General features: G+C 43.4%; 1 protein-coding gene across 1 annotated transcript; it reads right to left on the reverse strand.

Annotated features, from left to right (window-relative positions):
• Window positions 1–471: 471 nt before the first annotated feature.
• On the reverse strand, window positions 472–12060 carry ccnp (cyclin P). The gene is made up of 9 exons (XM_021588430.3): window positions 11926–12060; window positions 5527–5652; window positions 5016–5091; window positions 4751–4923; window positions 2740–2838; window positions 2362–2517; window positions 1971–2129; window positions 1312–1490; window positions 472–1180 (listed from the first exon to the last, which is right to left on the reverse strand). The coding sequence occupies exons 1-9, from the start codon at window positions 11977–11979 to the stop codon at window positions 1003–1005; spliced, it is 1200 nt and encodes a 399-aa protein (XP_021444105.1). The 5' UTR covers window positions 11980–12060; the 3' UTR covers window positions 472–1002.
• Between the last annotated feature and the right edge of the window lie 956 nt (window positions 12061–13016).

Consider the following 13016-nt stretch of genomic DNA (forward strand, 5'->3'; position numbering starts at 1 on the left):
TCCCACTTCCTGGTTGGATTTCGCTCAGGTTTTCACCTGCCATATGAGTTCTGTTATACTCAGACATTATTCAAACAGTTTTAGAAACTTCAGTGTTTTCTATCCAATAATATGCATATAAATCGCAACTGGGACTGAGTAGCAGGCTGTTCACTCTGGGCACATTTTTCATCCAAATGTGAAAATGCTGCCCCCTATCCTAAACAGGTTAAAAAATAAATAAATGGGCACATCTTTTCTCATAGCCTGTTTTCCCTTTGTCATTATATGTAGAGATATTAAATAGTTTTTCATACAGTTTTAGAATAAGGCTGTAATGTAACAAAATGTGGAAAAAGGGGTCTGAATACTTTCCGAATGCACAGTAGACAGTTTCTGCTGGACAACGATTGTCCCTACTTTCAAGAATCCCTGAGCTAAGGGGCAGATGTAGCCAGGCTATATAAATAAGTGCAGACAGAAACTTAGAGGTAGCTTACAACAAATGCTAGCAGACAACTTTATTTAACATCATTAAAAAAGTTCCATTAAACCATCTCACATTTAAACAATGGAAGCCTGCTTTTTTTGTCCCAACATTTTACAAGAAACAGTAAAAAAGATGAAGCATCATCAAAAGACAAAACATTTTTTACATTTTATTCGCAATTAGATCCAAGATAAGAGCATAAAAGAAATGTGGCACTGGCCAGTCCAGAACAGGCACTCAAGTCCTGCTTAACCATACAAGTCAGTTTGGTACTGCATATTATATTGACATCCCCTTCCTCCCCCTCATACCTCTTCTTGATGTGGTGGGTCAAATGTAATCTCGCAAGCCTTCATCTCAAGCTCTCTCGTTTACAATATGAAATGTCTGGAAGTAAAAGGTGACTAAGGGCCAGCAGTCCTCATTTAGGATGTCCGTCTCCCTTCCTCAAAACATGATACTGATTCCTCCTAAAATGGCCCATTCCCAGAGAAAAACAGACACGCACCTCATGTGCAGGCTACTGTGGGGCTTCAGGTGTGTGTAGTTGGCAGGCCCAACAGACAGGGGGCACTCAGCAGGGACGGGTGGCTGCTGACATGCATGGTCCCTGCTGTGGAGTACTTGAGGAAAGTAGCGCGAGTATCTTTGCTCTGGGCCCGGGCTGCAGCCCCTGCCTGGATGAGCATTATCCTCAGCAGGGTCGTCTCACTGAAGGAGGCAGACAGGACAAAAAGGTTGGGTCAAAACACAAAAGTACATTCTACTTCAAAGTCTAATAGCGAAAATGATTGGGTATCATGTCAAGTATATTTGCAATCAAGAAAAGAGCCTCTTCTCACCTGCCTACGTGGATACTTGAGGCAACACACCAGGCAGTTTCTCCCTCTGGGGTGGGGGGCTCCTGCAGTACCCTGCGGGACAGACAGAGGGCAGCACCAGCCAGGTGGGCAGCCAGGAACACCACACACTGTCCCTCCAACAGAGAGAGCTCCAGAAGGTAACGGGCCATCCACACCACCTGGACGTAGAGACACGTAAAGGGGGACGTTCCAGGTTGTCTTAATTGCGGTTGTGCTGGACATCTCAGATTACTAACATTGTCATGTGGATCTGATAATCTGAGCAGTTTGACTAGCAACTAGGTTAAAGCAGTCATTTGGCCAATGTCTGAACATTCCCATGGCGCCACATAGCACTTGTTAAGTGACATTCTGCATTGTGCAGTTAATTTCTGAAAGTTGTATATCCCTATTAAGATGTCCAGTGAAGGTAGACATGCAATTTGTTGACATCACAATACCGTACCAATTTACATATTATCCTGAATGCTAAACAAAACAAAACGGGTGTTAAATTCACTGCTCTGTCATTTGAGGGAACTGTCGGAGGCACTCGTCTTGTTAACTCTCCAACATTTAGAGAATAAAGGAGCCAACATGGCATCCATTCTAGAATCTGTGCCAACTGCTCAGGGTTAAAGTGTTGAGGGTTCACCCACCTTGGCACTGCAGTGGGCGATTGAGGCAGAGAGGAGCAGGAAGTGCAGGGGAGAACAGTGGGAAAGCTCAAACTTCAGCTCAGTGAGGACTCGGCGCTCCATACGGAGCAGCTGTCTATTGGAGTAGCCATTCTCCATGAGGAAGCACAGCTCAGACACCTGAAGAGAGGGAGGGGTTTGGAGAACACTAGAGAAAGCCCTGGTACAAAAACAACCCTGCTCAATCCCCTTCTCTAGCTCCCACTGTCAGTGTTTGAAAGTCTGGAAGAACCAGACATATATGCAACTCTTAATTGATTATGCTACACCAAGCTAGGCATAATGGCTTCAGTGAGGGAAAACATTGGTGAAGAACACCATATGTATCTGACCTAGGTTTGATGTAGAGTACCTCAGGGAGAAGACACTCTTCTTTCTTGGCAGCCAGGAAGAGACAGACCACTCCCAGTAGCTGCAGTTTGGCTGTGTTAACCTTGATCTGGTGTAGGCAGCGGTTCAGGAGGTGGACAGACAGGTAGAGGGTCTCCTCTGAGAAATGGAACACCTCCTGTAAGAGGCAGGGGTGATGGGAGGACACAATGGCCTGAATTCTACCACATACATTTAGTCTTAGGTACGCTGAAGGGCATCTGCTTAAAACCTGCTTCACTTTAGAGGGTCAACCTGTTGTCAAGTGCACATTTTCTAAATTTGAGAAGTAGCAAGGTGAGTACATTTTAACCAGGAAATCCTTTTAGATATATAGTAGAGGGACACGAGGGGAACTCACATGGACTTGGATGAGCCAGTCGACCAGGATGGCACGGGTGGTGTATGTGAAAGGTCTGGGTAGGTCTGCATTGGGGAAGGTGAACCGCAACTGACTTCTCTGGAAAAGGAGGCAGTGTCAATTAGAGGTCGACCGATTAGGATTTTAACGTCGATACAGATTATTGGAGGACCAAAAAAGCCGATACCGATTAATGGGCCGATAATTTTTTTTTATTTGTAATAATGACAATTACAACAATACTGAATGAACACTTATTTTAACTTAATATAATACATCAATAAAATCAATTTAGCCTCAAGTAAATAATGAAACATGTTCAATTTGGTTTAAATAACGCAAAAACAAAGTGTTGGAGAAGGAAGTAAAAGTGCAATACGTGCCATGTAAGAAAGCTAACGTTTCAGTTCCTTGCTCAGAACATGAGAACATATGAAAGCTGGTGGTTCCTTTTAACATGAGTCTTCAATATTCCCAGGTAAGAAGTTTTAGGTTGTAGTTATTGTAGGACTATTTCCCTCAATACCATTTGTATTTCATTAACCTTTGACTATTGGATGTTCTTCTAGGCACTTTAGTATTGCCAGTGTAACAGTATAGCTTCCGTCCCTCTCCTCGCTCCTCCCTGGGCTCGAACCAGCAACATAACGACGACAGCCACCATCGAAGCAGCGTTACCCATGCAGAGCAAGGGAAACAACCACAGGCTCAGAGCGAGAGACGTTTGAAACGCTATTAGCGCGCGTTAACTAGCTAGCCATTTCACTTCGGTTACACCAGCCTCATCTCGGGAGTTGATAGACTTGAAGTCATAAACAGTGCAATGCTTGACGCACAACGAAGAGCTGCTGGCAAAACGCATGTAAGTGCTGTTTGAATGAATGTTTACGCGCCTGCTTCTGCCTACCACCGCTCAGTCAGATACTTGTATGCTTAGTCAGATTATATGCAACGCAGGACACACTAGATAATATCTAGTAATATCAACCATGTGCAGGTAACTAGTGATTATGATTGATATATTGTTTTTTATAAGATAAGTTTAATGCTAGCTAGCAACTTACCTTGGCTTACTGCATTCGCGTAACAGGCAGTCTCCTTGTGGAGTGCAACGAGAGGGGGGCAGGTCGTTATTGTGTTGGACTAGTTAACTAAGATTGGATTCCCCGATCTGAAAAGGTGAAAATCTGTCGTTCTGCCCCTGAACGAGGCAGTGAACCCACCGTTCCTAGAACATCATTGAAAATAAGAATGTGTTCTTAACCGACTTGCCTAGTTAAATAAAGGTATTAAAATAAAAAAGGCAAATCGGTGCCAATTTCTGATTGTTATGAAAACTTTAAATCGGCCCTAATTAAATCGGCCGACCTCGTGTCAATGACAGAAGTACAGGAAACCAACAAAATAACTCCACTAGCTTGGTTTCCAGCCCATTGGCAAAAGATTTTCATGCGGATATTCAAACAATTTCCCAGTGGCGTTTCAACCAAATTGAAATTTGCAGACAAAAATAACGTTTGCATTTCCATCACAGCTTCAACTCTACCGATAGTTGTCACAAAAACAGTTGCATTAAATAGCAAATGCGCAGACTCTGGCCTTCGTGACTCAAAGTTTATGGTTGCTAAAATCAATAGCTTGCTGAATTAATTTTACAGACAGAAAGATCACACCATGTTGAATGAAGAAATGCTCTGTTCGCATTTATAAAATTGTACCAAAACTTCCTGTTGCAGCACAGCTGACGTGATATTTTTTTTTATTATACGGTATGACTACCAGCATAAAAATTGTAGATGGAAACCTATTTACTGATTCAAATGTAGAGTGATTCTTGACTAACAATACAAGTTTACTCCCAATCTTGTTCAACTTTCCTAAGTTGTGACAAGAGTGTGAGCTAAAGCCTAGGAAGCTAAAAACACTAGGAATTAACTCTGGGATCTATCAAGACTCTGGTTCTGACGCAAGGCTACTCATTACATGGAACCACCTCTATTACAACCCCCACCATCATGTCAGAGAAGATGTCCCATGCGTAGCTCCTGTCGTAGATAAGACCAAGCGTCTCCATGGCCAGCTCAGTCTCATGACGAAGCATGCCAGGCACCAACGCCTGCAGGCTATAGAGGCCCTGGAGGCCATGCAGGTAGATCAGCACAGCCTCTTCCTCCATACAGCCACCTGACCTTAGTAGAGATAGGGTTAACTTAGTACAGACATGGCTTGACACAAAATTATATGTTATATTTGGTACAGGAATATATTGCAGTGACCTGAATGAGAGGGGCTGTCGTCCTCATGGAAGCCCATGATAATGCCATCATCTGTTGACACAGGCAGCCTCCTGGCCTGCAGACATACACAGCAGGACAATTACATTAACAGAGTGTGGCACAGAGGAAGGATAAGATATCAAAATATGGTATTGTAAGACTGCATTAATATGGAGACTCCACATACTGTTCTGAGACTTCAATAAATGATTTGATGTGAAGTGTACTCGATGCATAAAGACTAGAGAGCAAGCAATGGGGTGAGACATTAGGATATGCACTTGAATGTGGGCCTTCGCAGCTGGGGTTTATTCATTATGCCAATTCTGTTGCAAAACACTCCTTAAACATAAGCCAACTGAAAGGAACCTACCTGAATTAGTCCAATAGAACCTCAAATTTTACAGTATGGACTAATGATTACACTCCAGAACAGACGGAAGAGCGTTAACAGGGGGAAGAGGAAATGGAATAGAAGGCAGGTCAGGCTCTATTAGAATGAAAGGTGTACCCATCTGGCCTCTGGCTCAGTTTTCTGGTAGGTCCCCTTGGACTCTCCCTCCTGGGGCTGCCAACGCTCTTTGGGCCCACAGGCATTGGCCAAGGCTCTTAAGGGGGCTCGTCTCTCTTCCGCCACCTGTGATGGAGGCAGCCAAAAATACATCTTAAGGACGGATGAAAATGTACACAACGGTTACCTATATAAACTCAGCATTGCCTGCAATGACAAGCAAAGTCAGAAGATGCGGTGACACACCACCCCAGACCATGACGGAACCTCCAGCACCAACACGATCCCGTTCCAGAGCACAGGCCTCGGTGTAACGCCCATTCCTTCAACGAAAAACGCAAATCCGACCATCACCCCTGGTGAGACAAAACCGCAACTCATCAGTGAAAAGCACTTTTTGCCAGTCCTGTCTGGTCCAGTGACGGTGGGTTTGTGCCCATAGCCGACATTGTTGCCGGTGATGTCTGGTGAGGACCTGCCTTACAACAGGCCTACAAGCCCTCAGTCCAGCCTATTGTGGACAGTCTGAGTACTAATGGAGGGATTGTGCATTCCTGGTGTAACTCCGGCAGTTGTTGCCATTTTGTACCTGTCCAGCAGGTGTATGGATGTACCGATCCTGTGCAGGTGGTGTTACACGTGGTCCGCCCCTGCGAGGACAATCAGCTGTCCGTCCTGTCTCCCTGTAGTGCCGTCTTAGGGGTCTCACAGTACGGACATTGCAATGTATTGCCCTGGCCACATCTGCAGTCCTCATGTCTCCTTGCAGCATGCCTACGGCACATTCACGCAGGTGAGCAGGGATCCTGGGCATCTTTCTTTTGGTGTTTTTCCAGAATCAGTAGAAAGGCCTCTTCAGTGTCCGAAGTTTACATAACTAACCTTAATTGCCCACCGTCTGTAAGCTGTTCGTGTCTTAACGACCGTTCCACAGGTGCATGTTAAGCATTTCACTGTAAGGTTGTATTACCAGTTGTATTTGGCGCACGTGACAAATAAACTTTGATTTAATGTTCATTAATTGTTTATGGTTCATTGAACAAGCATGGGAAACTGTTTCAAGCCTTTACAATGAAGATCTGTGAAGTTACTTGGATTTTTACAAATTATCTTTGAAAGGCAGGGTCCTGAAAAAGGGACGTTTCTTTTTTTGCTGAGTTTAAATCCTAATAAGCATTCTAAAAACAGAAATGACAAATTACAAAGCCCCTACCCTGGACTAGATTTAAAAATCACTAAACCATCCACTTGTCTGAAATTGAAAATGCATTTAGAAAGTATTCAGACCTGCACTTGTTCCACATGTTGTTACAGCCTCTTAAGATGGATTCAACCCCGCCCTCCCTATCAATCAATCTACACACAATACCCCATAATGACAGAGAAACCAGGTCTACAAATTAACTATTAAAAACGGAAACATTTACATAAGTAGCCGGACCATTTACTCTGTACTTTGTTGAAGCACCTTCGGCAGCAATTACAGCCGCAAGTCTTCTTGGGTGTAATGCTACAAGCCTGGCACACCTGTATTGGGGAGTTCCTCCTATTCTTCTCTGAAGATCCTCTCAAGCCCCGTCAGGTTGGATGGGGAGCTTTGCTGCATAGCCATTTTCAGGTCTCTCCAGAGATGTTCGATCGGGTTCAAGTCTGGGCTCTGGCTGGGCCACTCAAGGACATTCAGAGACTTTCCCAGAAGCCATGCCTGTGTTGTCTTGGCTGTGTGCTAAGGCTTGTTATCCTGTTGGAAGGTTAACCGTCGCCCCAGTCGGAGGTCCTGAGTAGGTTGTCGTCAAGGGTCTCTGTACTTTACGCCGTTCAGCTTTGCCTCAATCCTGACTAGTTTCCCAGTCCCTGCCACTGAAAAACATCCCCCCCAGCATGATGCTGCCACCGCCATGCTTACCCGTAGGGATGGTGCCAGGTTTCCTCCAAATGTGACGCTTTGAATTCTTTGGCCTGAATGCCATCTTGGTTATATCAGACCAGAGAATGTTGTTTCTTATGTTCTGAGAGTCCTTCAGGTGGCGTTTGGCTAACTCCAAGCGGGTTGTCATGTGCCTTTTACTGAGGAGTGGCTTCCATCTGACCACTACCATAAAGGCCTGATTGGTGGAGTGCTGCAGAGATAGTTGTCCTTATGGAAGGTTCTGCCATCTTTAGAGAGAAACTCTGGAATTCGGTCAGAGTGACCATCGGGTTCCTGGTCACCTCCCTGACCAAGGCACTCCTCTCCCGAATGCTCAGATTGGCCAGAAGAAGAGTCTTGGAAGTAGTTTGGAACCACCATTTAAGAATAATGGAGGCCACTGTGTTCGAAGGGGCCCAACAATGACAGTCATTTTTTGGTACCCTTCCCCGCATCTGTGCCTTGACACAATCTTGTCTCGGAGCTCTACAGACAATTCCTTCAACCTTGTGGCTTGGTTTTTGCTTTGACATGCACTGCCAACTGTGGGACCTTATATAGACAGGTGTGTGCCTTTCCAAATCATGTCCAATCAATCGAATTTACCACAGGTGGACTCCAATCAAGGATGATCAATGGAAACACCTGAGAAATTTCATAGCAAGGGTCTGAATACGTAAGTGAATAAGGTATGTTTTTATAAATTAGCCAACATTTCTAAAAACCTGTTTTCGCTTTGTCATTATGGGGTATTGTGTCTAGATTGATGAGATTGTATTAAAAAAAATCCATTATAGAATAAGGCTGTAATGAAACAAAATGTGGAAGGGGTCTGAATACTTTCCAAATGAAGTGCACACACACGTGCGCGATGCCACCCCTCATCTCTGATTCTCCCCTGGGCGGGCAATATCAAATGCGCCTATAGGCCATTTAATGTGGTCTCAATCATTTGATTAACAAGCTACTAAGCACAGATCAAAGTTATATTTCTAAGATGCTGGGATGGTGTAAATAAAACTAGCCAGTTTTTACACACTGCAATAGATATTCCAAACCTATGCCCGTCTGCTCTTCTCTTCTCTTGCTGATCAAAATAGTTTGTGTGCTTCTTAACCAATGGCTGTGCAGTGTAGAGCTACGGTGGCAGTTCAGGAGGGGAGTCAACGGTTTCTGCCAAAAATAGTTTCTGATTAGGCTTGGTCCCCCCAAAAAAATATACCATATTGTGCGCAGACTAGTCTGTTCTGTTCAGAGTAAGAAGGAGAGTGCATAGAGGAGGACCAGAGAGCAACTTTGATAGCTTGCTACTACAATAATTATTTCCCATGATGTATTTATCAGAGTTATTGACTTCACAATACACCAGATTCAAGTAACTTACATTACATCAGATGCATATTGGGATATCCTTGTATTGTTATTGACATTTAGAGGCAAACTTCGATTGGGAAGTAATCGAGACTGAACTATAAACGCAACATGTAAAGTGTTGGTCCCATATTTCATGAGCTGAAATAAAAGATCTCAGAAATGTTCCTTAAGTACAAAAGCTTCTCTCAAATTGTGCACAAATTTGTTTACATGCCTGTTAGTGAGTATTTCCCCTTTGCCAAGATAATTCATCCATTTGACAGCTGTGGTATATCAAGAATCTGATTAAACAGCATGACCATTACACAGGTGCACCTTGTGCTATGGAAAAAAGAAAGCCACTAAAACATGTCGCTACAGATGTCTCAAGTTGAGGGAGCACAAGAGCCGTTGCCAAAGAATTTAATGTCAATTTCTCTACCATAAGCTGCCTCCGTTGTTTTAGCTACTCACTGAAGAGTAGCCAGCAGTTAAAGAATCGCTGTCCATTCTTAGCCTGTAATTTAGGTAATTTGTGTGGTATAAAAATAAATAAAATCTGCTAATATGTAAAAGTATGTAGAATAGCATAACATGTTTAAAGGCTTTTTACTTTTATAAAACCAGGTAAACCAAAACATCCAAATGCATCTAAACGTGAACCAATGCTCAGTTGCGGTATAGTTCTAGAAACAAATCCCTCTACTTTCATATCACATCAAAAGTATTTCACAAATACAAAATACACTGCATACCACAAGAGGCTGGTGGTGCCTTCATTTGGGAAGCTGGGCTTGTGGTAATGGCTGGAGCGGAATCAAATACATAGATTCCATTTTCTCCCTTCCAACCATTATTATGAGCCGTCCTCCCCTCAGCAGCCTCCACTGCTGTACAGTTTTAACTGGTTCTAACAGTTGCAGCCAACAGTATTTTTTAGTGCCAACATGTTTGTGGTGTCCGTCTCCTGTTACACACACAGATACTGTTTTCCACAAACAATCACCCTAACCCTACACGGCCGCGTGGAAACCCTAACCCTACACGGCCGCGTGGAAACCCTAACCCTACACGGCCGCGTGGAAACCCTAACCATACACGGCCGCGTGGAAACCCTAAAGTTGTCTACTAAATGATTATTTTTGGGGGATTCTTGCCGATATGAAAGGTAAAGTCTTTGTTTCATAAACCATATGACAAGCAGCGTGTGTTAGGATGTCCTCACTTTGTCCCTTTCAGCCAGTGTGTGAACTCAGTGGGGTTTGCTTCATTTTTTGTTCAGTATTGACACTCCAAAAGGAACGCCTCAAAAAGAGCCCCTGTTGAGAGTTGGTCTGAGTTTGATTTGCTTGAATTTCTCAGTCTGGTTTCCTTTTTCAGGGCAATGTGAAAACAAAGCTCCCCAGGTGATTTTGTCATTATTCCCACACCACACACTAAACTAGTGCAACACAGTTTCCCCTGCCATTACCCAAAAAGAGAAGATGACGTGCAGCCTCGTGGGGGGGGGGGGTTATAGTTATGATTATTTGTATGTAGTATTTGATCTATAGGCCAAGACAGCGTCAAACTGATTACTCGATTGTGGGGGTTGAATAGTGTGATTAGGCAACAGTTGGTGGGAATCACAATCAAATAAATCTGTAAAATAAAAAAGCAATTCTAGCTCTTAAAGGGGCAGTAGCCTACCTTGGGTGTACAATTGAATTTAAAGCAGTTATTAATCTGCAGTTATTCTGCCATTTCTTCTGTTACCAATACTATTTACATGTTAATAGTAGCTTCTGATTGCATTTAGTTAAAAGATCAGACGTAATTGTAATCTATTAGCTTCCTAAATGTACGTAGGCGCATATATATATATATATATCACACACATACACACACACACACACACAGTTCAATAACACGTCCTGATGGAATGGCTTGTGCTTTACTATGTAAAACCCTGAGAGCATTGAGTGACTGTTGTAAAAAGACCTTGGTTTGTTCCTAAATATAGCAATGTGAATGCAAAGAGAACAGAAGCCTAAACAAAAAAAAGGGATGTGAACTGGCAAAAGACCTGAGTTCTCACTCAAAGGCAGTACAAAAAATTATTTTGCCTTCATTTATTTTACCCCAGAGTTCACTTTAAAGACTGAGATGGCTTATTTTATTAAAAGGACGATGTGTAAACACCCTTAATAACAAAACTCCCTCCTACAGAAGATGCCTTTGTCCAATGACATGTGTAATGGACCTGAGCATCATGATCAAGGGCTACAAATGATCTATGAAACCATTCCCACCCAAAACCAGAAAATGAATGTAAATTGTTTGAATAGTTTTATTTAACTAGGCAAGTCAGTTACTAACACATTTACAAATTGCGGCCTACCAAAAAGGCAAAAGCCCCCCTGTGGGGTTGGGATTAAAATCATAGGACAACAAACATCACGACAAGAGAACCCACAATACATAAGAGACCTAAGAACACAGCATGTTAGCGCCACATGACAACACAACATGGTAGCAGCATCAAACATGGTACAAACATTATTGGGCACAGACAACAGCACAAAGGTAAGGCAGATACAATACATCACGCGAAGCAGCTACAACTGTATGTAAGTGTCCATGATTGAGTCTTTGAAGAGATGGAGATAAGTGTTTTTTTGCAGCTCGTTCCAGTCGCTAGCTGCAGCGAACTGAAAAGTGGAGCGACCCAGGGGTGTGTGCTTTGGGGACCTTTAACCAAATGTGACTGGCAGAACAGAACGGGTGTTGTATGTGGAGGACGAGGGCTAAAGTAGGTATCTTAGGGTGAGTGAGGCCTAAGAGGGTTTTATAACTTGAGCATCAACCAGTGGGTCGTGCGACCGGTATAAAGATAAAATCAGTTTATTTAGTAAATATTTTATTCACCAATCATGCAGTTAAAATAGAGTTACGGGCTTCTAAGTAAGCATTTCACGGGAAGGTTAACACCTGTTACATTCGGCGAATGTGACAAATAAAATGTGATTTACTTGATAAGGGATAAACAAACTCGCAGGTGTGGGTCACCGGTGTTGTGCGCCATTTAAATGTTTGGACACATTATGGGACGTCGAATACACAAAACTGTATGCATTATATTTCAACTTTAAACTCACCTTCTTGTGCAAGTCCAGCAGTGGTATGGAATCGCAGAATCCGGTCTTGGCCATGATGCTTCGATCCGGAGAGAGCAAATTCACTTCGAGACGCTGCAGCTACTTGAAACCACGAGGAGTGGCAGATGAGACACAAAACAGTCAACATTATCTGACAGTCGGCTAATAAACACACGTGATTGACTAATTGGGGTTGGGGAGGTAGACGGCATGATTTGCATGTGTGTGACTGATCCCTGATCAGTTTACACTTACATATTCAGCATACATTTGGCAGATGAGGAATTACCCTACATCAATCAATTTGTAATTCAAAACTTTTACAATACAATGCTTGCTTTATTAGTCTATTTGCATTTTTGTTGTCACGATACCCAAACGGACACACATCAAATCAAAAGGCATGAGTCACATGCGCCGAATATAACAGGTTTACCTTACAGTAAAATGCTAACCAACAATGCAGTTTAAAAAACATTTAAGAATAAGAGAAGAGTAACAAGTAATTAAACAGCACTAAAATAACAATAGCGATACTATATACAGGGGGAGGGGGGGGGGGGGGGGGGGTACAGATACAGAGTGCAAATAGTCGGGGCAGCCATTTGATTAGATGTTCAGGAGTCTTATGGCTTGGGGTTCGAAACTGTTTTAGAAGCCTCTTGGACCTAGACTTGGCACTCCGGTACCGCTTACCGTGCTGTAGCAGAGAGAACAGTCTTTGACTAGGGTGGCTGGAGTCTGACAATTTTTCAGGCCTTCCCCTGACACCGTCTGGTATAGAAGTTCTGGATATCAGGAAGCTTGGCCCCAGTGAGGTACTGGGCCGTTCGCACTACCCTCTGTAGTGCCTTGCGGTCAGAGTCCGAGCAGTTGCCAAACCAGGCAGTGATGCAACCATGCTCCCGATGGTGCAGCTCTAGAGCCTTTTGAGGATCTGAGGACCCATGCCAAATCTTTTCAAACTCCCGAGGGGGAACATGTTTTGTCGTGCCCTCTTCATGACTGCCTTTTTGTGCTTGGACCATGTTAGTTTGTTGGTGATGTGGACACCAAGGACCTTGAAGCTCTCAATCTGCTCCACTGCAGCC

The sequence above is a fragment of the Oncorhynchus mykiss genome, chromosome 27 (assembly GCF_057628025.1).
Source record: "Oncorhynchus mykiss isolate SJ-2025 chromosome 27, ASM5762802v1, whole genome shotgun sequence".
In the NCBI taxonomy this organism is placed as follows: Eukaryota; Metazoa; Chordata; class Actinopteri; order Salmoniformes; family Salmonidae; genus Oncorhynchus; species Oncorhynchus mykiss.